Consider the following 26241-nt stretch of genomic DNA (forward strand, 5'->3'; position numbering starts at 1 on the left):
ATCCATCTACCAAATGTTTGTTATTCAACAAGTGCGATACTTCAATGCTCAGTGCTGGCTCCGGCCTCCCAAAACATTGTGCATGTTCTTTACCCCAACAACCACTATCCTGTTCCACATGCTCACACCCTCAAGTATTTCACGGCAATCAGTCATTCTATTGGCAACACACAAGCACTTGCTGCAGTCAAAAGCAAATGCTGAACATGAGCCTCAGCCCATTTGATCTCATGATTCCAGATATCCACCCTGCAGTCTTTCCATTACAGCATCAAGCTTTGCTTAAATAGGCCAGTGTCCCAACCTCTATCAAGTTGCCTGGTAACCTGTTCCTGTTCATTAATTTCTTTTAACTCAAGAAAAAAAAACTTCCAGGATTTTGTCTTGAGAAGGAATGACCAGAAATAAATAAGGCAAACCAGATGTAATTCCATATTTTATTGTACGAAATTTCATACAAAGCTTTTATGTGGAGGCATGTGAAAAAATAACATATAAAAAATAGATTTTGGCTTTAGCAGAACTAATACAGAGAGGCAGATCTTGGCGTAAAATGCTGTGGCTGCAGCAGAGGTGCTTCAACATGACAGAGTCCTGGGGACAGAAAGAGAACTTTATTAGTAAATCCAGCTCAGAAAATTTGCAGTTTTTTTTTTGGAAAAATAATTAAAAATGATTTTTCTAAAGTCAATAATAAAATACATTGGTTTATACAAAGAATTAATTGTGTTCCCAACTGAATGCAAATTGGTTCCAATAAACACACAGCCCTATCCCTTTCAGAGACATACTAAGCTGAGAAATGTAAAGACTGCACAAAGTGAATAATTCTCAGCTTCACTAAAATGTTCAATGTTTCCTTTAATTAAAAGCTCAGTTTAATTATTTGCAAGGTGTCATCGTGAATTATGGATCCCCAGGTACGATTTAAACAATGGTTTTCAGAAATTAAAAAGAAACAACTTGTACTTAATGGTGCTTTATCATGTCAAAGCAAAATTAATCTTTCCAAGAACCAGCGCTTAACTACTATATGGGGATCTCATTTCAGACACTGGATGCTAATGTGGGGAGTGTGGAGAGCTGCCTTGTCAGCAACCCCCATCACCCATAGCTGGAACGTTTCCCTCAAACCTTTAAGGCTCATTGGCAACATTTGCCAACACTGACACTGATTTGCAAAGACTAACTGAATTATGTTGTTATATATTTTACACAATGGAATCTATAACATTGGATAGCCACCTTCGCATTTTGTGTCCCAGGTCTAAATGCTCTTTGTTTCTAGGTTGTTGTGTAAAATACTTTTGGGAATTTCATCAACATTTCTGATGTGCTTTTCAAAATACCTTGATGGCTAGAATTCTGAAGGCTGCTCTCAATTATTTTAATAACAGAAAGCAGTTAAAATAGTTCAATGAGGAAATAAGACATTCAAGTCTTTCCATTTCAATGTAACACTCCAAGTTCTTAGATCAAAGTAATCTTCTGCATACAGAATGCAGCAGGAAAGTGATGAACAACTGCTGTCCTTTCAGAAAGTGTTCATTGTGCAGCACTTTCTTGGTAAACCTGCATATGGTCACCCACGTCAGCTCTTTCAAGCTGCAAGGAAGTTGCTCAGGGAATTCATTTTAAATCTAGCAGCTTAACAGAATTGAACACCTACAATGGATTTTCATATAAAGAGTTCTTAATAACTCCAGCACACAATTCTAAAGTAAAGAACACAAGAACCATCGTTTTTAAAATCAAGAAGCATTTGAGAAATCCTGTTATATAAATGTTATCATACATTAGATGCAGTGTCAAATAGTAAGAAAATGCCCCTGGATAATTTTAAATAGATAAAAGCTGAGTCAGAGCTCCTCTCCTCCCCAAATATGAATGTCTGTTGATCCATGTTCCTTGTATGCAATGTACCGAAAGGGAGCTGATGGAAATGAAGGGGTTTGGCTTTGAGGTTAACCTTATTTCAAAAATAAGCTACATATCACAGGGCAAACAGCAATTGTCTATTTATGCTCATTCTATAACTCCTGCAGTTTGTGAAATAGTGTTTACTCCAGGTGGCTATCCTAGACCAAATGTAAGTTTATTGGCACTGGCTTTCCTCACCCCTCTCTTATTGGGTTTGTTGCCTTCACTGCATTGCCAAACCAAAGTGCTGAAATATGTTTTTTTTTAGCCTCAGCAACTTCCCCCTAACAGCATCAGTAAACTGTGGATGGTGTAAGGGGAGGGAAGGATTGAATGCTCAGCAACAATACATTTCATAATGTATTAGCCTAGGACTAGCCGGACGAATACGGAAGGCAGACATCGCTCTGCATATAAAAAAAGTTTAAAAAAAAGTGTTCAGTAAATGGTCAAAGATCCTGAGGAGTTCATCATGGACTATACATCCCCACTGGTTTAATAACACTTAATAATGCAGTTTTTCTACAGTCTGTGCAGGAAGCTGAGTTTAGCTGCGAACATTATGAAGGCAAAAGCAACGGGATGTGTTGAACTAATCAAAACAATAGCAGCAGTGTGTTTCCAGACTAGGGTTGAGCACTCTTGTTGCTGAAGCAGTGTAAATATGAGGACAGCAAATATCTTCTTCCCTGCATCATTGGTCTCTGTGTGAAGGACGCTATATAATGTGAGTTGCTGTTGGATTACTGGCAATCTTCCTATTCAGTTCAGGGCAAACAAAAAGCTAAACTCCACCTTGTCCCCACTTGGATTCTCTGAGTTAGGCAATCCACGTAGAAATCCAGTATAATGTCATCATGTCGAGTGGAGAAAAAGAATCCAGCTCTAGGAAAACATCTTCTCTGCTGCTGATATCAGACTTTCCCCGAATTAGTGCTAAATGAGCAAAGTGCAGTCTGGTATAGATCACCTGTGCTGTGTCAGCCCATCAGGTTATCTTCAAGACTCAAAACTATACTGCCCATCTTGAAAAGGTAACTAAAACATAGGAAAATGTATATTTAAATGAAACCCCTGAATACTTACTCATCTGCTGTTGTAGCTGTGGTTGCTTTGATTATCATGTAGAAGAGCGTGAGAGCACTAAGCACACCAAAACTTGCGATAATAAGCCATTCTTCTGTTAATAAAGGAAAGGTAAGTCACTCTGGGAACGCCATGTGAAAAATGATGAGATTCTCCTATAGAGCAGCGGTGGCAGCACAAGTGAGTGCGTCTAGGAAAATGTAGATCAGACAGTAAAGCAGCATCAATGACAGTGCAATGCAAGGAAATGGATAGCAAGGTTATCAGATGTCAAACATCACAAGGCACAAAGTACCATCATTGCTGTACTCCAATGTTCAGCAGTTCTCTAGTAACTATTCAAAACAGGTATTTGTGCATTTTATGTGATCAGATTGAAATTGTTGCAAATGTACAAACAAATGTATGATTGTACATTGGCTAAATGCAGAATTTTGGTAAGTTTCAGTCCAAATATACTGCAAGTCTTGTTATAAAAAAAAGCAGCATAGAATTCTATTGCATACAGCAACTCAAAGTGCATTGAGATAGAGCCCCTTGTTTTCATCAATAGTAAATGGCAATCCAAGCCTTAAGACCAGGAAGTTTGGAGCTGATTTAAGGCACAGGGTACAGACATCAGTAGCGAATTTCTAGCTTTCCCAAATCCCAGTCCCACCCCACAAGAAAAATCCTGACTTGGACAAGTAGGCAGATAGCTTGTGAAAGTTCATGGTCTCAACACAAGTGAAACACAACCCAAGCCTCTGTCGCACAGTGTTAATTATCAACAGTGAAAGAATTAAAAATCAAGTACAAAGATCAGTCAGGTTATTTGTGGAAGTATTGATCAATCATCAGCAGGTTAATATTCAATATTCATACATCATGACAATTACTTAAAATTGAGATAAACAGACAATATCAAGCAGTCTCCTTAAACTAAACCCGTGGTAAGTCGTTCTCATGTCTGATCACATTGATCTTTAGATTGGATATCCAAAATGGAACACCTTAAAACAGCAGCCTTCAAGATGACAAACCTGATCCAAATGAGATTAAGGTATTTAAAGATTAAAAACTGACGTCTCCGAAAATATCCTCTCTAGAGTTCCCCTTTATGCAAACATTTCTAATCACAGCAAATTAAAATGTGCTGCCAAAGGTGCTGTGTCTCGGTGCAGTTTAATTCCTGTGTATACACAATAATAATCACAACTAGTTTACATTTTTTAAAAATCGAAGCCCTTAGCTTTACACTAGAATAAATTACAAAGCATATACTGCACCGAAACAGGCGATCAGCCCAACTCCCCTGGGCCAGTGTTTATACTCCACATTACCCTCCAACAATCCTTTTCACCCCCCACACCCATCTATTGCTTTCTCTCAGGTGTGCATGAGGTTTACATTGTCATTTTCTAATAATGCTTAATCACAAAAAGCCTTTAAATGGTAAAATTACTTTGACAGGATGTACAGTATAATACTTTCCCACAGAGAAAACACCAAGTATAACCTCAGCATTCTTAACCTTTCCAGCTCTGTGAGCCCATGTAATAGAGATCTGCTGGTGTTGCAGTAGGAAAACTAAGTTTTCAATTTGAAGCTAAAAGTTGAACAAGAGAGAGGCAACCAGGAAAGGTGGTTGAAAACCCAATGCTAGACTCAGTGAAGAAGCAGCCGATGCTGTAATAAAGGCAAGACAGTAGGGTGAGCATTCTGGAAGGATGAGATCAAATAGGTTTGTACTGCTCAAGACCTTGCGACCTTTAGTTGAGGCCGTTTCTCTTGCATTTAAGAATTTTGGGAGCAGGCAGTTAATGCTGCTTTGTCTGTTCATGATACTTCAAAAATGCGGACAGATCTATATGAGATTTTGCACAAATGAAGCAGTAAACATCTCACTTGTTCCGATATGGTGCAATTCTAAAAACACTGAAGTGATTCCACCATCATCAGACCTATGACCACCAGTTCCTCAATACAGTGTTACAACTCAAACAATCTAATCCCACCAACATTAGAAATGGCACGATTGCCAAATTGTCACAGTTCCTGTAAATATTTTGCTTGTCCTCAATTATATTTTTTTGCAAAAACTCAAAGCTCAGGGGAAAACAATACTATCAGCTGGCTAGTGTGTAAAGGATATAAAGGCATTGGACAGTTTGGGTTTTGAGTCTGCAAAAAACAGATTATACACACACACTACACACCACACACACAACCTGTAGCCAATGTAACTGAAACACTGGGGAGGAAAGCTGAGACGGACAGTATCAACCTCCAAAGGGTATAAAATAACTGAGAAAACAAGCCACTCAGTGTAAAATTAGAATTATTTACATTTTTTGAAGAATGGATATTTGAACGCAACTCCCTTCCAGATGTTCGTTGATACAAATTAAATGTCTAGGTTTATGAAACAAAATCTAATTGTAAACATAAATCAGAGGCATCTCAAGTGGCTTTGTAAACAGATCAATACGCCATTCTGCCTCACACCTGAGAAACTAAGGGAGGGGAAAGTGCATTCAACCATTTGTTGTTTTTTTAATTTAAAGAAAACAGCAAGCTACAACTCAGAAAATGAACCCGGAAAGCACCGTAGAATCATAGAGAGCCTCTTTGAAAATTGAAAAATTTACATGTTAAGCTGTGATTAGGTCTGAAAAGTCAAACACTGAAAAAAGGGCTGAAAGACTGCATAACCTAATTCACTCAATCACAGTCCTTAAGAGGGCAAGAGAAGGAAGGTTTTTTTTAAAAAAAGAAAAATAGGAAGCAAACAATGAAAGTTGTGGGAACACACAGCATGAAATAGAAATAAATCAGCATCCTTCATTGAAGCCATTTATATTAAAAAACAGAAATTTGGAAAGCATTCCTAGTTTTCCAAAGTAAAATGCCGTAGCATTAAGCAGTTTGTAGCCAGCGACTATTAGTAACAGAAGAATAATAAGATATTTGAAAGAACTGTAATCAGTTGCCACAATGCACAACATTCCCTCTGTTGCACCACCGGCTTGAAAGCGTTTTTCCTGTTACTTTGTCTCATTGTGATTAATTTAATAACAGACCTGCAGCAAAAATTGCTGCAATTATTAAATTCCACTTTTTTTGATCCAAGACTTCTTGTGAAACTGTGAAAAACAAAATACAATAAACAGCAATTTGAACGTTGGCTCGCAGGGTTGAGGATCTGGCTCCACCTCAAAGTCTCACTGATGTGCCAGACCATTAAGTTCAACCATTAGCACTGCCTTAGACTGCTGTGAACCAGCTCGTCTCATAGGAACCAATTTCCCTGCAGGGTTAATCATCTCTCAGGAGATGCTGAAACGTGGCGCTCATACTTTTCACTGCCATAAGGTGGCACCAAACTATGGCGGTACAGTAAAATGTACAGAAGTCATGTCAGTCAGGACCATAACATTTAATATGACTTGCTCGAAGTATGAGTTACAGGCAAACTTGCACAAGTTGTACAAAATTTGACTCAATAAACTACACTGTATGAGAATGTCAATGCAGCTGGTAAGTGCAGTAGCGCTGTTACGAGTTAGGAGACGATTTGCTTTACAAAATACAACTACTGCAAACAAATCAAAGTGTTTTGGGTAGAAACTGAATGGGAGTTGGTACATATCAACTTAGGCGATTATACAATTATAAAGATAAGACTTATGCAAGTTTTACTGTAGTTCCTCATCAGTGGGACATTGTTCCCTTGTGATTCATAATGGTACTTGTTTAAATCATATTCTTTATGAAGGCACATCTTTCTGGTGGAAATGTTTCAATATTTTGTGTCTCTCTATTGTGCACTCTCTATTAAAATTCTAGGGTCTGATAGCTAACAATATTTTGCTCCTTTACAGAAAGTTATCTGCGCACCCCTCTCCTTTGTTGTAACAGGTACAGATGATGGAACCCTTACTGGTCACTGTGACGTTCATCTCCCTGGTGCGTGGCAACGATTCCTCCTCCTGACCCAGCTGTGAGGTGCCCAGAAATCGGAGCGGCTCCAGACTTATAGACCCCTCACCAGTCACATCAGCCGGCATTGACCTTTGATTGGCAGGTGAGCCTCGGACGGATCTCTCGACATCAAGCGTTGCATTATCTGCACAGCGTACGTCAGGCTGCAAGAGGCAAACCAAAGCTCGCTTAATCCTCAACAGCAATTCATCAAGTATGTAACAATGTAAATCAATTCAAGTTGATTCAATGATTTCATGTTTCCAGATACGTTTCAATCTAACTAGTCTGCACAGAGATCATATGTTAAATATTCCAACCTAGGTGCCAAGGTGCACATTTACAGAATAGAATTTCAGCTTCAAACTTTTCATGCTGCCATTGCTCAAATCGTGAAACATGTGCAAGTGCAGCCTACGCACTGGAAGCATCACCACTAACACTATTAACATATATTAACATGTTATCCTTACCAGGATTCCCAGGGCCTTCAGGATGTTTAGTTTGCAAATGGGGCAAGTGCAGTGTTCATTCAGCCAGGGATCAACACACGATTTGTGGAAGAGATGCCTGAAACAACCACAATGCCATTAGGTGTCTTCATGTTTGAGGAAAAGTCCATACTATCTGTTTAAATAAGTACCTGAAGTGATTGACACTGTAATTTAAAGGATTGTCTCAACTGCACTGAACATATTGTGAACAGATTACTAAATTATTAAACATGTGTGAGGCAGTGTTGAAGCTAACAAACTAGAACTTTAAGCTAACTTCCCTACAAGGCAGTGAAGTTAGAGTTTTCCTGAGGATGTGGGGCTCCTTAACTCAGATCAGTTTCCAGGGGAGTGGGTTTACTCGTTCAGCCAGCTTATCTTTGGCAAATAATTTCTTCCAACATTACCATGCAATGAACTGGCAATGTATTAGGTTAGAGAGCTCTGCAGCATGGCATGGATGCAAGAAAGCTAAATGGTGGGAAAGAGAATAGATTTTCAGTGTCCTTGAAACTATCAAGAGGCAGTTTGTTGTTAATGCTGAGGAAATGTATTTTTATCTCATTGGCATTTTACCAGAGAAAATAGTGATTTGTCTCTTCCAACTGATAGCCCATTTCTGAAACACAACCCAAGAAAAACGTGTGCTGAATGAGATCACTCACATCAACATGACATAAAAGACTTTGATTTCTAAAGAATAACCCGAACAGCTGGGCTGTTCTCTAATAAGCAATTGTACTATTTAGGACCTAGAGTGTAAGAATTAATATGTGTGTAGATTTTACGCAATTGTAAATACAAGTTTACTTATCGCATATTACAATGCCAAGCAGCATAGCTTCAGTTTATCAACTGCTGATTTGGAGAAAGTTAAGGCTCATGTGGGACAGACTTCATGCCTGATAGTCAAGTTGTCAGGCCACACTCCTAGCAATTTAAATTTTCCAATGACAGGTTTAAGACAATCAAATTACTTTACACAATGGTATTGAGCATTATGACATATCTAAAACCATTACTCTGAGTTTACTTTATTCCATTCAGCATTTATACGCCTGTAGGGTCCCTTTCTGTCTCTGAGTTTGAAAAGCCTGATCTTATCTGGTTGCACTTCATCCCTCTAAACCCTGGGAATTGAATATCAATAGCTTACTTGCATGGCAGAATCCTGACCACATCATTGGATTTGTATCCTTCGATGCAGACAGCACAGTGGTCAAAATCAGGACCAGTTTCCTGAAAATGCAGGCAAGTCAGTTAATTATTTTCAGCAACAAATAGGATTTGATTTATTTTCCTATCCAAAACTCTCACAAAGCACTGCTTTCCGACAATCATTATACTCATATCAATTCGTAATAATAATCCAAACATTTGAACTAGCTCCCAGTGATCTACTGCATCTCAAAGTACTTTACAGGAAATTGCTGTCACGTGTGTATCTATAGGTAAATGAGACAGCCAATTTGTTCACAGCAAAGGCCACAAACAGCTACAAAATAAACGAACAATTTATCTGGAGCATTGTTGGCCTGGACAACAGGAGAAACTCCCTCGTCTTTTGACGAGTGTCGTCACATTTAACTTCCAACTGAAGAACAGGTAAACACAATACTGCAGATGCTGGATATCTGATAACAAAAACAGAAGTCACCGGGAACACTCGGTAAGGCAGCATCTATGGTGAAAGGAAAGTCAGTCAACGTCAATCCGAAACGTTGACTCACTTTCCTTTCACAATAGATGCTGCCTGACCTGCTGAGTGTTACCAGCGACATCTGTTTTTATATTGAGGAACAGGCAAAACTTGTGCAACAAAAATAACAGTATTATTGCCCAGTAATTCACTGCTGAGTCAATCACTCTGATCACAAATGTAATCTTCGGTGAGAACAGCAGCACCTGAATCAAGAAACCTCGCTCATGTCACTGACATTCACAGCTAAAAATCAATCTCTAGGGCCCTTTCCACAGATAGGAAAAGTAATCCCGGAAGGCTGGAAACAAGGCATCCACCTACCCCACCAGACAACTTGCGCTATATAACTTAAAGTTGTTGTTGTTTTAGTAAACAGTGGTGCAAATACCTTGAAAACCTGGGAACTAGGGAGGAGGCAAGAAAGAGTTTAAAAATGATATGCAGTGCTGGAGGTGTAAGGGAATGTTTAGACTGCTGATCTAACCACAGCGATCGGAAAAGGTCAACTTTGTGTTTGCACAATAGTTTCCATACAATGGATTCTATTTCATAAAATAAACTGGTCGCAACTCTTGCTTTAGCACCCTTAGCTTGCTACAGCACCAATTCTACTTGAACCAGAAGCTGCCATTTATACTGTGGAATCTTTAGCAAAAATATTAAATCAAAGGAATACTAAAGGAGATTTGAATGCTTTCCATAAAGAAGGCCTTATCGTTACAGATTTCTTCTGAATGAGCTTCTATTTAAATCTCTAACTGTAGTGGGAAAATTACAGGGTTTGCTCTTTCAAAAAATTGAAGAGAAAAGCAAGATACATCTTGTCTAGTCAAATGGAAGAGTGAAACGTTTTAGTCTAAAATGTTAGAATGCACCTCTTAGCTGTCATAAGAACCAATAATCCTCCCTGTGTACGCCACGTGATCTCTGAATCATTTAGCTTTCATTCCAGCAGTCATGTTTCAGATCTGCATGCAATAGCTTCACTTCCTCTTGCATTAGTTGTAACCTTCCCTTGACTCATCACAGCTATCCAGCTACCAGCCCATCTCCCACCTCCCTTTTCTGTCTAAGGTCCTTGAGAGAGCCATCGCCTCCCAGCTTTGCTCTTTCCTCTCCTCCCACTCCCTCCATGAACCCCTCCAATCGGGTTTCCGTGCTGCCCACAGAATGGAAACTGCTCTGGTCAAGGTCACAAATTACATCCTGAACATGTGTGACCAGGGCTCCCTCTGCCTCCTCGTCCTCTCCGCTACCTTTGATACTGTGGACCACTCAATCCTCTTCCACCGCTTTTCCTCCCACTTCAACCTTCAAGGTTCTGTCCATGACTGGTTCAGGTCCTACCTTTCACACTGCCTCCACTTCGTCTCAGCTAACGGCTTCTCCTCTAGCCCTCGCACCGTCTCGTGCGGTGTTCCTCAGGGCTCTGTCCTCGGTCCCCTCCTCTTCATCCTCTACATGCTCCCACTTGATGACATTATCCGCAGACATGGGGTAAATTTCCACATGTATGCGAATGACACCCAACTCTATCTCTGTCTCCACCCTGAACTCCATGACTACTGGCATCCTGACCGACTGCCTGTCCGACATCAAGTCCTGGACGAGGGACAACTTTCTCCAACTCAACGTCAGCAAGACCGAGGCCCTCCTGAGTGGCTCACGCCAGCGCCTCCGCACCTCGGGCGCTGGCAGCATCAGCTTCCACGGCTGCACACTCAACCTCACTAAGCCAGTCAGGAACCTGGGTGTCTTGTTTGACCCCGAACTGTCCTTTCTCCCCCACATCCGCACCATGACCAGCACTGGCTACCACCATCTCCGCAACATTGCCAGACTCCACCACTGCCTCACCCCTCAGGCTGCCGAAACCATCACCCATGCATTAGTCACATTTTCAAAACTCCCTTCTCAACGGCCTTCCCAACTCTTCCCTTCACAAGCTGCAAATCATCCAAAACTCTGCAGCTCATGTATTCTCACGCACCAGGCTCCCTGACCCCATCACTCCTACCCTCGCCCCACTCCACTGGCTTCCCATCCCTTAGAGGATCGAATTCAAGATCCTTGTCCTCACTTTCAAGGCCATCCATGCCCTTGCCCCCTCCTACCTCTCTGACCTGCTGACTCCCTACCAACCTGCTTGCTCCCTCATTCAGCAGGCTCCGACCTGCTCCATGTCTCCTGCCCAACTCGCCCTACCATCGGTGGCTGGGCTTTCAGCCGCTCTGCCCCCACACTGTGGAACTCCATCCCACAGCCCTTCACCTCGCTGCCTTGCCTCCCTTCCCTCTTTCAAGGCCGGTCTTAAGACCCTCCTCTTCGTTCGTGCTCTCAATTGCTCTCCCAACTCTCTGCCTTCCCTCACCCCTACTCCACCCCTCACCCATGCTCAGGTCCTGACCCCTGACTGTCCAGCGCCTTGGGACCAACGTGAAAGGTACTCTATAAATGTAATTTTTGTTGTTGTTATTGACCATCAGTCTAATTTCTGGCAATGCCACCTTTTAAAATTAAATCTTGCAGTCCACTCCCCATTTCAAAGGGTTTTAAATAAATTTTAAAAAAACTTGTCAATCTTTCTAAACTGTAAACAAATGATAGTGTAAAATTTGATTTCTACCATAGGTAATTATAAACAACACCAAAATGAGAAATTAAAAGTGAATTTTGTAAGACAAGTAAAAGAGGAAATAAAAAAAGCAGATTTTGTACACAGGGTAAGCAAGTACATTATATCACATTGTACTGGATATAGACACACTTCCTCTTCGAGGAAAAGGTCAAGTTAACAGGCGCTTCTTATGCATGTCACAGCATGTATTAAAAAAGGCACTAACTCAGTTCCATAGGGTTAGGACAGACACAAGCTTGTGCTCCATTCCAGTTACTCTCTGAGCCATTAGATGGGATGGAATGGGGGGAAAGAGGCAAGCAATTGAGAGGAAAGAAGCCCCCCCTTGGCAGTCTCTGCCGGCCAGTGGGCTCCCCTCTCTCTATGCTGCAGCCCTGGGGTCATTAATGAAACAAATTTAAAAATACTAACATAAATACTAAAGTATGAATATTGCTATGAGCATAAGTTGTGATACTTCCAAGCACATATGCAATGTTCAGAAATATTTCCAAAGTGTATTAACTGCAAGATTAAAAATAAAACATTGCAACACAAGGAAGTGAGTTAAAGACAGAAGCTTACCTTATCGCCCTTTCTAACAGTCCGTGTGGTTAGCTTGCCAATAGCTTTTTTAGCAACATCTCCGAGATGGCGCTGGATTCATAAAAGAGAAAAAAATGTATTAGAAACATTCTGAAATTGGAGCGGGAGGAAAGCAAGTTCTAAACCTGATCATACTGCAGTACCATAGCCATTCAGCCAATAAGCATTCAACTGAAAATTAATTATCCAGTGTCGGATATTTATTTACTCTGAAAAGGCAGCTACATTGTCATAAACACATTTGAGATGATTTTTGGAATGAAGCAGTACAGGCTGATATTCATATATTGCTTTTTGAGCTTGAATTACAACAGAAACAAAAAAATTACTTTATGCAATTTTAGATTATTCAGTCTTTTGCAATCTTGAAAAAATATTCAGCATTAAGGATTTATAATGTCCCTCATTATCACAGAGAAGCAACCGTTACTGGAAACAGATGGTTAATTTGTTTTTCTGAATAAACTGAATAACCAATCTTGCTTTTAGCTTTGGCTGAAAACATTACACCCCACTCTTTTAAAAGGTAAAGCTGACAGCTGCTGTTCTACCAAAACCAGCCAAAGAAATCTTGAATTTCTAAAAAAATTCTGCAGCAGATAAGCTACAACAAAAATACCTGCAATTCAACATAAACTGCCTGCCTATACCCCATCTGGTCAACTCAACACTGATACTAGGTGTCCAAAATAGAAGGATTACATTTCCCAGTGGAGGTACATTCACCTTGATAATCACAAAGTTAAAAAGGTATAATAATTCTTGTTAAACTGATCAAGATTATTAGGATTCAACTGGATTAAAGTTATCCATTTTTGTTAAACACTTTTGAAGTAGAGGAGCAACAAAAAAACTCTGCAAAATGTTTAGCATGTGAAACTATTTATAGTCAGCTGCTTTAGTAAGTTAATAAAATTCCAGACTGCAACTTAAATATTAAACTACATTAGCACCAGGTCTTGGAGCTTGGGCAGATTGCATTCCTAAAGAACTGACCTCAAATTACTCGTTTGTGTCCTTTCCAGTTTTGATTCCATTTTATGCTTACTCAAGAGATCAAACGTAAAATTTGTCGTATCCTTAGTCAGCACCTCTGAAAGTCTCCCAGTGCAACCCCCTTTCCCACCACCCACAACATCAAACCAATATTGACCACCACAATATGACAAGGAAGTGAAACTGGTCAGCTAATGCTCTGAAACTACACCGTCACTGGTGAGGAGTTGCCTTTTGTTACTCGCGATTTTTACACAAATAGTTCATTCTTACCAACCAAATTACCCATGGAGGAGACAGACTCCAGCACGTACATTATCTGATCCGATTATGTGACAATTAGTAGAGCACTACTCAGTAGAGTAATGTTTAATGATGTGTGAGTTTTTCTCTTAAGGCAGCCACAAGAAGATCTACAATCTGGCTTCAGAAATATTGTTCCAACTAAAACTTACAGGGCTATTGGTTTTCATATAATATTACAGTTCCCTCTATTGACAGTCACACAACTATACTCAGGTGTCATTGAGAAATTTAACAATCAGCAGCATCCATAAATTCTTTTAAAATGACATTAGATAGAGAAAGAGATATTAAAGATGTGGGAAGTGAGCAGGAATGTGAAAGGCTCTACCTCAAATTAAAGGATTATTATAATGTTTCTAGTGTTCCCTTATCATTTTTGAAGCCTGAAAATGTTAGTGGGACTAACAAAATACAACCACATCCGGTAGGCATGGTCTGACAAAGTGTGTAACTTTTATACGCAGATGCAGCTGTAACCCCAAGATAAACAGAACTTTCATCTGCAAGGTTAAGCGCTTCCTTTGTCTGCACTGTAGGTTAAGCATTTGACTTGGTGTTCTTTTATCTGAGACTCATGTTCGAAATTTAGATACTGTGTGCAAGTAAAACATCCACTTCTTATTTCAAATCACCTAGCTTTTGCTTTCCTATATTCATCTCCAGCCAAACGGATGCGCTGGAGTAATTGATTCATGGATTTCTCCATTACTTTGATGTTTGCTCCATAACAATCCAACAGAAAATGCATTTACTGGAAGGCAAGAATCAGCATTTTTCCCTTCCTGTAATACAAGATATTTCTAAACCACATGGAGTTCAATTTTGTAACTTTGCCAAGAAAAAAATGCATAATCTACTTGCAATTGCAAGTATTACATGGTAACATTAGCGCCATCACACTGCAATTAAAAATATCTGAGGAAACAGCTAAGTTTCATATCTTTCACCACTGGAATCAGGTTCCAGATTATTAACACTGAGACTGAAATCCGTCTCCCATTATCAAATAGAAGTGTTACTAGTTAAGAATTCTCAACTTGGCTATTTGGAGAGCTAATGTTCCCAGGAACCACTTACTCATCCTGCATGTTGTTGAGTTACACCAATCTTACACTAGCATCCAAAGCCATCAGAGTCCTACCTTGCTTTCCTGCAAGTCAAACAGCATTATTGTTATTGTTTAATGCTGCCTCTCCAAGTCCTGTTGATGAGTCAGTAATGCCTCGGCCTGGACTGGCCTGACTCAGGAATTGGACTACAAAAACCACTGAGGGCTGACTTAATTCTAGCATTTCTTTTCCAAGCACATCAGCTCCAAGGAGACACTGACTGCTTTGTGAAGTTAGGCTGATGTGCAATTGAAGAACAGTTGCAAACATTCATTACATGCTAGATGTGAACTTATACATTTTTGAATTGCAATTAGCTGAGCAAAATGTGAAAAATTCCATGGAATATTTGGTACAAGCCTAGCAACTCCATGCTCTTTGTTAAAAGTTAAAGTAGTGGCTCAAGTGTTAGTACTCAAGTCAACAATAGCAGGGGGCGCAGCTCTACCTCAGAATGGCTTAACTAATTTTAAACATTCGCATTAAATAAAAGCAAAAAAAACTATGGAATGGATTGTTTGTTAATCTATATTCATGTTGCTGAAAATGATGAAAACGAGGTAACAAGTCTTGCTTATCTGTCAAACAATAGCACATGCACATGTAGTTTAGCACTAGCACAGCTCTACTCTCGTGACAAACTCACAAGATAAACTAGCAGGACGATGCCAGCTGGAGGCTGTATGCACCATCAAAAAAAGTCATTTGCACTGGCCAATGGCAAAAACTGAGTGTGAGCTTGCTGTCAGAGGCCGTGTGGGGTTTTCTGCTGTTGGCAGGCTGGGTGATGGCCAGACTTGTGAGTCCCTGTGCCACATACAGCTTCACCTTCATAGTCACACAATGTGACTTTAAGATGGGTTATTTGTAGTTTATTGAAATACATTTATTGCTGTAGATGTTTCTGTAGCACATGGGACCTGCTTTCTGACTGCACATCATGAAGTGTTTTTGTAGTAACCTCTAGAAACAGAATACAACCAAACCGAGCCAATCACCCAAATGGCAGCACTAAACAATAACCATAGCCACTTGGAGTACTTATAAAGGCTCCTGTGCTTTACAATTTCACGAGTTGTGCATTTCCACACAGAAATTTTTCATTACATGTCTTTTAATCCACCTAAAGCTATAAAACTACAAAAAAGGATACCAAATAAGATAAGGAAACCGATAAGGAAAGAAAGTCCTAATCAATACTAACTTTTTAAAGTGCTGTTTTATTGACAGATTGTTGAATCCTTCAGACTGATTAATGGTGAGAGAAACTGTCAACTTGTTTAAACAAACAAGACATGTCAGAACTCCAACAGGATTGGCATTACTTCACAGCCGACGATCACATTTTCACATTTAAACTGATAAATTAAAATCAAAATAATGCTACATATGTACATTTATCCCCAACTATCTCAGCAAATCAATTAAAATAAAAGCATTCACTTAATGCACCAGTTAATTTGCAAAAGCAACAGAAATTACATTGTTTACTACGTGCAACAGGAATTGCCAGCTGCTCCAATTTCTTGAAACAGGAATAAATATTGATTTTTGACTAAAGCTGATTTGAATGCAAGGGATACTAGCATTACAGAATTAAGCCATTTCAATCTATATATAAGCAGGATAAAGCAGCCAATTCCTGGCCTACAAGAGTGGTGAAGAACGCCCTTCGGCTTATAATAATAATAATCTTTGTATTTGATATAGTGCTTTTCACATCTTCTAGACGTCTCAAAGCGCTTCACAGAATATAATAATAATCCTTGCATTTGATATAGCGCTTTTCACGTCGGGAGGACGTCCCAAAGCGCTTCACAGAACACACTGTAAAGTGAATTGACGGTATATTTGTGGGCGAACGCGGCAGCCAATTACGCACAGCAATGTCCCACAAACAGTCGTGGTTTGAAGTGACCAATTTATTATTGATTTTTTCTCTTGAGGGATTATTATTAGGCTTGTGGAGTCAGGAAACTTGCCCAAGGTTTCACCTTGCTAGGAATCGAACCCAGGTCTCTTGCTTGCAAGGCAAGTGCTCTAACCACTGAGCTACGGGACTCCACTGATCACATCTTCTGGAATAGTATCAAACCAATGGTTTCTGAGTGGGTCCAGTGTGCTGGCCTCTTCACAATATCACTACAAGGGGCACAATATCAGCTCATCTCCTCAGCAGGACTAGCTAGAAGAGTTTATGGTCCGTCGTCGGGGGGGGGGGGGGAATCAAATCAGTCACTCAAATGAAGCCAGATAATTGAATTGCTCGTTAAAGGAAGTTCTATCGATTGCATTCGCTTATGTTGCAGATGACTAAAATATTTTATGTTCACTATATTTTCACCTGATAGATATATACAATATTGAGTCGTGTCTTCATGACTCAGATTAAACAATCAGATTATTTTGTGTAACAGTCAGAGGATGGAGTATTTTTTAATGATTTCCTAGCTAAATGTAGCACGTTAATAAAGTAATGAGCTCTAGTTGGTACAGGAAGCTCAACATAGTGACACAGATTCACGTTTCTGAGCCCAACTTTGGGAATGACAAAACAATGGGACGCACCATTCAACCAGTCACCATAATAATAATAATCCTTGCATTTGATATAGCGCTTTTCACGTCGGGAGGACGTCCCAAAGCGCTTCACAGAACACACTGTAAAATGAATTGACTGTATATTTGTGGGCGAACGCGGCAGCCAATTGCGCACAGCAATGTCCCACAAACAGTCGTGGATTGAAAATGACCAATTTATTATTGTTTTTGGTTTTGGAGGGATTATTATTAGGCTCTGTGTGGAGTAAGGAAACTTGCCCGAGGTTTCGCCCTCTGCCTGGAATTGAACTCCGGTCTCTCACTTGCAAAGCGAGTGCTCTAACCACTGAGCTACAGGACTCTAAACCTTGCGGCACATTTAACAAAAACAGACTGCATCTTTCCGCTGGGGACTCAAAGAGGTCATTGCAGCGTCAAGGATTTAAAAAAAGTTGAGGATGTGCTTACAATTGTTTACATACAATATTGCAGCACACCATCAGGAAAGGTACTAATCAGTGCATTTTACTTCACCCATAAAGAGGAAAAATGGAAATCTAGATGATTTCTTGTGATTAAATACGATTCTTCTCATTTAAAGTAATAATATTTACTAGAGGAGATATCAGCTAAAGAAGAACAGGGGTAGAGACGTGGCAGCAGGATGCTTGCTAACTCTCTAGAGAATCGGGGAAAGTTTGTTCAGTGGGCCGAGAGGATTGAGTAAAATATGATATCACACTTTTAGAATTGAATTAGTCTAGAACATATAAATCTTTCATTTTAAAGTACAACAAACATTTTATGAAAATGTTATCCCAATTCTGATTCAATTAATATTTGATAAGTAAAATAAGACAATTCAGAGGGCAATTCAGTTATAAATTAATCTGCATTTATAAATGAATGCAGATGTATAATCATGAGATCATAGTGGACTTGGGCCTCACCTTCATGAATAAATTATTGTAATCATCGCAGTCAATTGTCTTGGCTGCAGGAAGAAATCTGCTTAAGTAGATTCACTGAACTCACAATCTGTCAAGCAGCATTCTCCTGAACGGGTGCTGTATTTGTAACTCAGGCTATTTACAGCTCAAACAAGAAGCAACCCAAAGTGCACTTATCATAATTACCAATGTGATTGCAGCCAATCTGCTGCAATTTTTCCTTCTGCAAAACAGCCTGAAATGTCAAGACTAAAGGTTGGCTGTAAACACCTTTTTGGGCCAGGATTTTTGTGCGAATTTGATAATCACAAGATTTCAATAGCAAAATGTAAGTTGAAATTAGTTCAACGACTTGTTTGTGAAAAGCCACATGTACAACTCCAATGCACCTTTTGTGGTTTAGCAAGTCAAATCACAGTGAAAATTTGGGGTATCTAACTGTGCTGCAAATGTGCATGGATGCAAATTCAACTTTATTTGCATTGAAGTGGCCAGCAGAAGCAGAACCAATTAATTTGAGTTGAATAAAATTGCTATCCAATTACTAGCATGCTGATTCTGAATAAATCAATAGCTACTGACCTGGTTCCTTCCACGGATGTTTGCATATCTGAACTTCTGAATGAAGTAAAATATCAACCAGGCCAATGAAATGATCATCAGTACAATGAATGATATGGACACGAAGACTAAAGAGCCACGGCTGTACTTTGGATAAGGTGTTGGTCCGACTGTTATAGACATCAACACGGTCAGATTTTTTTCCACGTAGCTCAGAATCTCACGACCTTTTGGTTCAGAAATCATGATGACAACAATCACACCAGTTCCTTTAAGGAAAACAAAAACACACAAGTTAGGTCCAACATACAAAACCTTTTCAAATCAGTTAAAATCAAAAGAATTTATTGAACATTGATGTAGTATTTTTAACAATGAATGCATCAGTCACAAACCTTAGAACTAGGAAAGGTCATTCAGCTTCTCAAAGACAGTCCGTAAAGACCATGTATGAAATGCACTCTACACTTTCCCCAATTTATTAGATTTGCTGAGCAAGATAAATGACCACTGGCAAAACACTGACCAACACTGTACATTTCTCCTCTTCGTGTAACCATAGGTGCCAGCGCAACTCAGTTTATAGCATTCTTATGTCTGTATCAGAAGGTCGTGACTTCTGACGAGAGTGGGAGCATTGGGATTTGAGCTCATATAGACTAACTCTTCAAAGTAGCAGTGGAGGAGCGTTGCATTGTTGAAGGGACTTTGCGCAAGTCTATGGAGACAAGGTATTTCTTCATTCAGCCCCAGAAAAGATTGCGTGGCAAAGCGCAATGTAGATTTTTCAAACGAATGCAGAAATTGATTTAATTTCTCCTCAGAATTTATTTACAAGCAACCATATTGTGCACCTATTTGGGAAGAATGAAAAGAAGCTAGAGGTGGGACAGAGAAAATTGAGTTTCAAAAAAATCAGATGTGTGGTCTTTTCAGTCTGTATTTAAAAGGCACTTACCAGTGCAGTTAAGATCAATGATTTATTTAATGAGATTAGGATGGAGCAGGAAAAAGAATCCATCAATTAGGTACTAGTCTGCTGCACAATACACTCAACAAACTCCATTCCAAATTCACCAGTACACACAGTTAAATACTGAAATTGTGAGCAACAAAGAGATTGAAAATTATTAAGCAGCCATTTCTGTGAACTCTGCTACTTTTGAGAAAATTAATACGTATTTCAAATACCTACCAGTTATTGTTACAAATATTATAAATGTATTTCAGTTCTTCATGACATGGTAAACAAACTGGGGCGAGGGGAGTTTTGAGTAAAAAAAATGAAAAACAGAAAAGCTTGCTCCTTTTCTTCAAAAATAAATAATTGAGCCAAGTTTATCTCAGGAAAAGAAACTGCAGAGATTAATTGAAAAGGAGATTCAAGTATATTATGGAGGCAAACAGAAAAAATTCCAGCAATCATTAAATTTACTATAATTAAAGGCAGTCTCATGGACTATCCACAATACTAAGTAAAGTGGGACTGATGAATGAAAGTATATGTGGGAAATCAGGGAGCACACAGTATCAATTGCAGCACATTTTGCATGTCCATGGAAGGAAATTCAAGATTAATTGAAGATTAGAAACTATTTGAACATTCTTTGCTGATCTGTGGAATGTAGCTCTAAGGAATAGATTTTGGGAGACATTCAAAACATCTAATTTTCCTAGTCATCCCGCTGGCAATGAATGTTATATACAAATATCCAACATTCAAAGATTGCATTCTGACTGCCAGTATGCCTGGAGTACGAAGGAGTTCAGTATACAAGGAAATAAATTTATATATTCATTGTGGATATTATGCTTTGTCAAATATTTTACTTATCAAGTAAGTTACATCAGTTACAACATAAATCCAGTCGATGTACAGTCACTCGATTCTCTGCAAACTGCTTGCTGCTGTCAAACTGCAATGCACATCCTAAATATGGTGGCATAATCATATTTATCTCCAAGCGACAAGATGTCACCAGACATAATTCAGTTTGAAGGATGACTCTACAAAGCTCTCTTCCTTAACACAATTAAAATGCTTCCTGACATGATTTCCAGAGGAACCCATTTTTAAATGTTACAAAATAAGACATTAAATAAATGACTCCTCATTGGGCCACTGTACCTCAATACAGCATCTGCAACACACAGATTTAGACTACACAACTATTTTCAGGGGCCAGACCTGAGATTTCTGACATCTGTCTACACATGAAATAAAACAGGCACGTAGCTTGCAGCAACTGTATCCCCGGCATTGAATACGTTATCCTCAGCATCACCCTAATGCCAATATCTGGATGAACTGCAGTGTGTTTTTCGATATATGACTTATGTTGTCCGATTTAAAAGATTGAATACATTTCGTAGAATTTTATAGTCACTGTCTGGACACAACCCATAACCAGCTTAGTTTCAATAAAGAGAAACACAAAACAAGCAGAATTACCAAAACCCACACATTGTATTAGAAAAGGATATTTAATCTTTCGAGAGATTACACTACTGAGAACACAACAATAAAGCAAGCCGAGAATTTTCCAGCTCAGAACGCAATGTGCTTTTTCTCTTAATTTTTTTAAGAACAATGTTAAAATCTAGAAATGGTAGTGTTTTAGCTCAATTTAACAAACCTCATTGCTCGCATTATTCAGACCACAAGTTAGTAAATGGCTCTTTACATCAGTTGCAACAGAAATCAAAACGATGGACAGTCACTCAGTTCTTTGCAAACTGCTTGCTGCTATCAAACTGCAATGCAAATCCTAAATATCATAATCCATATGATTATGCCACCAAGAGGCATTGAAGAGCTAATGCTGGAGTTAATTCTGGGGTGTAGAGAAAGAAAATCTGCATTTTAAGAGTGTGAAAATAATAACTCCATATAACACATCAGATAGATGAGCATTAGCAATCTTATAAGGTTAAGTGCACTGGTCACTTTACAATGGGATGAATCGCAACCTTCTGTGCAATAAACATTCTAGGACTCCTTTTACACTTTGGCTTGGAAAGAAACTCCTTTCAAATAGTATTTTTTTGATAGAATTCGTTTTTGATCTGCTTACGATCATCTCTCCCTCCCTCATTGTCAGACTCCACCACTGTGAAGTGCTCTGGGATGCTACCCCACATGAAGGGCACTATATAAATGCAAGTTGTTGTACAGATACAGTACTCTATCAGTTGCATGCCACCCCCTTGAACTCAATGCACATTATCTTTATGAAAACAATTTGGAAGGTAAATGGTAAACACATCAACATACCCAAAGGACCAGTTACAATTATATTAGATGCTGCAGATTTCCCTTCAGTACTTATGGATATTTGGACTTCAGCCAGGCAGATAAAAGGATTATACCAAATCAATAAATTTGAATTTTTTAAAAAGAATTCATCTTCAAATAATCATTAAAAAATTAGATACATATATTTACAACATGAACAGTCTATCCAACAGAACATAAATATTAGGCAAATGAAAGACGTATTCTATTCCCTTAGAGCTTACAACTACTTTCAAACTAAAGAATATACAAATGAACAACCATCAAATAGGAATAGATCAAAATATACAAAACCATCAGTTACAAGACTGACAAATTTGTTTGGTGGGAGGATATCTGCCTACTCCAAAACAAAGACACACAACACTAATAACCTGTACAATAAATAATTCTTACTTGAGATTAACATCTGTAATATCAAAATGTCTCAGTGTTTCACACTACTGCATCAATATTGACATAAAATAACTGAAAAAACTCTTCCTGTTTGTTGGTGAAAATGTAGTGAAACTGGATCAATTATTTCAGCATACTATGGTCCAAATTTCAAAACATACCGAAATATAGATCAATAATTTGTTTAAAATATCCTCACAACCCTCTTATGATTGGAGTTTACTGAATTTAATAAACACTGAATTTGTATCCAAGTACTTGACAGAAATGTGAATAAAAACATTAAATATTTTAACAATTAAAAAATAAAATAACTCTCCTTTCCGGCCAACTGTGCAATACAGTCTAGCAGTTTTAATTTAAAAGATTTAGTTGATTTTACTAAATATTTGTTAACTTGGTCATTGGAATCCAAAGTTAAGCTTCTTTTCCACAAAAAAAGCTTAGTAAGAATACATACGTCAAAAATAGAACTTAAAAGGATAGATTCATATTTCAATCACATTCTTTTGGGTGGATAGAATGCTGAACTGCAATGCGAGAAGTTTCTAGCATTAAGAGCAAAGGGGGAAAATGAAGAGACATTTGGTTTACTTTAAGCTCCGACTCTTGTACTACTTTAGCACACTTGTAAAGTAAATATATAAAAGTCACAAATAGATCAAATAGGGAAGTTGGAAGAAACTTCTTCACACAGAGAGTAGTGGGAATGCGGAACATGCTATCTACCAAAAAGAGCTGTTGGGGCTAATAGCATAGATGCATTTAAGGGGAAGCTGGAGAGCTACATGAGGGAGAAAGGAATAGAAGGTTATGCTTGAAAGCTTAATTGAGGAAGGGCAGGAGGAGGCTCATGTGGAGCATAAACACCGGCATTGACCAGTTAGGCCGAATGGCCTGTTTCTGTGCTGTATATTCTAATATATTCTAAATGTTGTCAAGAGCGAAGTGCAGCACAGCTTTGGAGGGTACTGTTATAGTATGTTTCAAGTGCAGAGTTGCTGATAGAATCAAGTTGCATTTCCTCTGAACAGAAATGAGAAAGATCTTCACATACACTGCAAAAGAAAAAATGTGTGCGACTTTTTGTGGAGACTACCCAAAATGAGTAAAATTAGGGTACAACAGCTGAAGAATCTTTGGGCAGTCAAAATTGAAACAGTAAACCCTGTCAGCTCTGAAGGAAACCAATCCCTAGTACTTACACAATGCAAATAGAACAGCAAACATTACACATGTTTGGTAAAAGGTTAAAACACAATATGGGGGCGTGAGTCGAATGATTTTTTTAAAACATCTCTCATTTAATACATACACACAACTTTAGGAACAGGAATGTTTGAACCATGGAGCCTACATTTAAGCCATTATGCTTCATTACTGTGTCAATACGCTTCTTGTGTGGTATTAACCAAGTGAACTCACTAATTCTTAAAAACTTATTTAAAAATAAAAATGGGCTGATATATTACAGCAGAGACCTTTGATGTCCCAAGATGTTTAACAATGTCGGCAAATTATTTTAAGAGTTTGTGCTCTTAGCCTTCTACACATGTGACTGAATACACTTACGAAGAGCAGGGAGATTTTCCAGGTGTTCCGGTCAATATTCTTCCCTCATAAAAAATTTGCCAAAATAGATTAATTGCTCTTATTGAAACCGTTTGTGCAGATCAGCTGTCATATTACCTACACTTTAACAGCTCATCATTATGTTAAGCACTGAGACATTTTGACAATAATCTATCTCAAAGGGAAGCATCATATAATATTTTTCATAATATCACTAAGTTGCCGTATTGGCAGTCATCTCACTGGTCTTCCAAACAGCACAACGTCCACAGAAATAGAAGCCTCTCTTTGCAGCAGCATTTTTAATAGCACCTTCCTACCTCTGCGACATCCTAAACCCCTACCAACCTGCCCACTCCCTCTGCTTCACACCCCCAGGCTCACCATTGGCAGGTGGGCCTTCAGCCACTCTGCCCCAACCTCTGGAACTCCATCCTGCAATCCCTCCGCCTCGCACCCTCCCTCGCCTCCTTCAAGACCAGTCTCAAGAGCCTCCTCATCAACCTGCCTTCGATCACCCTCCTTCCCCCACTGCCCTCCATCTCTCTGATCCCAACCCTCAGCTCAGGTCGGGAACACCGATTGTCCAGCGCCTTGCGACGTCCTCCCGACGTGAAAGGCGTTATACAAATGTAATTCTGTTGTCGTTATTATTATTATGTCAGAATACCTCAAAGTGCTTTACAAGTAATTACTGCCACACAGGGTGACCGTTTTTAAAGGCAAATGCCAAACGTGCACACAGCAAAGGTCCAGGTCATGAGGGGAATGTCTGATTAAACGAATACCCGGAGAAACTGTTTGAGTCACAGGCACTTTCGCATCGATTTGAACCGACAGACAGATGTAACACCTCACCCGGAGTGTGACAATACCACCCACTTCTACCCTCCCTCCCGGGTCCTGCAATGAAATGTCAGCCTCGACTGTGAGCTCAAAGTCCCCGATACCCGGGGCTTAAACCCCACAGACATTTCCGCTGAGAAACGGGGACAAAATAAGCTTCTAGTGGCGACATTCTGGTTAAGGGCGATGCCTCCTTGTCCACGACGGGGGAGGTCACCTTAGAGCAGTACCGGTTTACACATCGTTACAAGGAGGGGGGAGACCCCAGACTGGGTGACCCTGGACCCCTGAGAAAGGAGGGGGAGCCGCAGACCCCCCCCCCCCCAGAGCCCTGATGAAGGGGAGAGGTCGCCGGGTACCTGGGTGGCCCATGGAGACGGTCTCCTCGGTGGACACGTTGTTGTAAATGACCACGGCCGAGGCGTTGAAAGCCGCCGCTCGCATGATCTTCTCCTTGAAGGTGCAGTTGCCCCGGTGCAGGAGGGCGATCCAGTGCCTGGTGTTCGGGGGCACGGCGAAGCGGGTGTGCGGGTCGCAGCCCTGCCTCCGGTAGGCGGCGCCGGCGGCGGGCGCGGCGACCGGCGCCAACACGGCGCCCTTCACCTGCTGCTTGGGCGAGTGCAGGCCGTAGCGGCCGCACTCGCTGCTGGAGATGAGCGGCTTCAGGAGGCCGCTCGCCGGCTCCACGTAGGACACGTTGACCACCGCGGTCACGTACTCCTCGTGCGTGGGGTGGTGGTCGGTCGAGGCGGCCCCGAGCCGGGCCAGGCCGCTCAGGAGCAGCAGCGGCAACAGCAGCGGAAAAGGCCCGCGGGCCGCCACCGCCGCCGCCGCCATCGTCACGGCGCCCAACCTCGGGGGCGCGAGACTAACCGTCAGCGCGAGACAGACAGACGGACGGACGGACAGACAGAGAGCGCGAGGCAAAAGGTGACTAAAACCGGAGGCCTTCAGTGTCTCAGCCTCAGCCGCCGCCTCACAGCCATCGCCCCTCGCGGCCCCACCCTCCGGGGGAAACCGATTTTAATCGGTTCACAAAATCCCCACAAACCATCCGCTCCATCTGACAGACAGCGCTGCGCCCCCGCGCATGCGCCGTCCGGCTCAGCCCTGCGCGCTTGCCCGCCGCGCGCCTGAGGGTCCTCACAGGTTTAAGCGGTTATTGAAAAAAACACGGCCGCGGCAACGTCCCGACCGACCGCTGTCTGTTGTTTATCGATTATCGTTTATTGATTATTGCTGTCGCGGAATAAGAGGATCCCTCGGGGGGGGCTGTTGATA

The 26241-nt window shown here is 40.3% G+C and overlaps 1 protein-coding gene across 1 annotated transcript; it reads right to left on the reverse strand.

Moving 5' to 3' along the window:
- Positions 1 to 423: 423 nt before the first annotated feature.
- Positions 424 to 25797, reverse strand: rnf130 (ring finger protein 130). The gene is made up of 8 exons (XM_007908129.2): positions 25320 to 25797; positions 18873 to 19120; positions 12368 to 12439; positions 8620 to 8702; positions 7443 to 7539; positions 6929 to 7133; positions 3007 to 3100; positions 424 to 594 (listed from the first exon to the last, which is right to left on the reverse strand). The coding sequence occupies exons 1-8, from the start codon at positions 25795 to 25797 to the stop codon at positions 579 to 581; spliced, it is 1293 nt and encodes a 430-aa protein (XP_007906320.2). The 3' UTR covers positions 424 to 578.
- Between the last annotated feature and the right edge of the window lie 444 nt (positions 25798 to 26241).

This window comes from Callorhinchus milii, unplaced genomic scaffold, assembly GCF_018977255.1.
Source record: "Callorhinchus milii isolate IMCB2004 unplaced genomic scaffold, IMCB_Cmil_1.0 Scaffold13, whole genome shotgun sequence".
Lineage (NCBI taxonomy): Eukaryota > Metazoa > Chordata > Chondrichthyes > Chimaeriformes > Callorhinchidae > Callorhinchus > Callorhinchus milii.

Coding starts and splice junctions, on each gene's coding strand:
- rnf130 (XM_007908129.2), bottom strand. CDS start 25,797: ATGGCGGCGGCGGCGGTGGCGGCCCGCGGGCCTTTTCCGCTGCTGTTG. Junction 12,440..18,872: donor ACATCCGTGGAAGGAACCAG/GTCAGTAGCTAT, acceptor TTATGAATCCAG/CGCCATCTCGGAGATGTTGC. Junction 3,101..6,928: donor GATGAACGTCACAGTGACCA/GTAAGGGTTCCA, acceptor CTTTATTAACAG/AAGAATGGCTTATTATCGCA.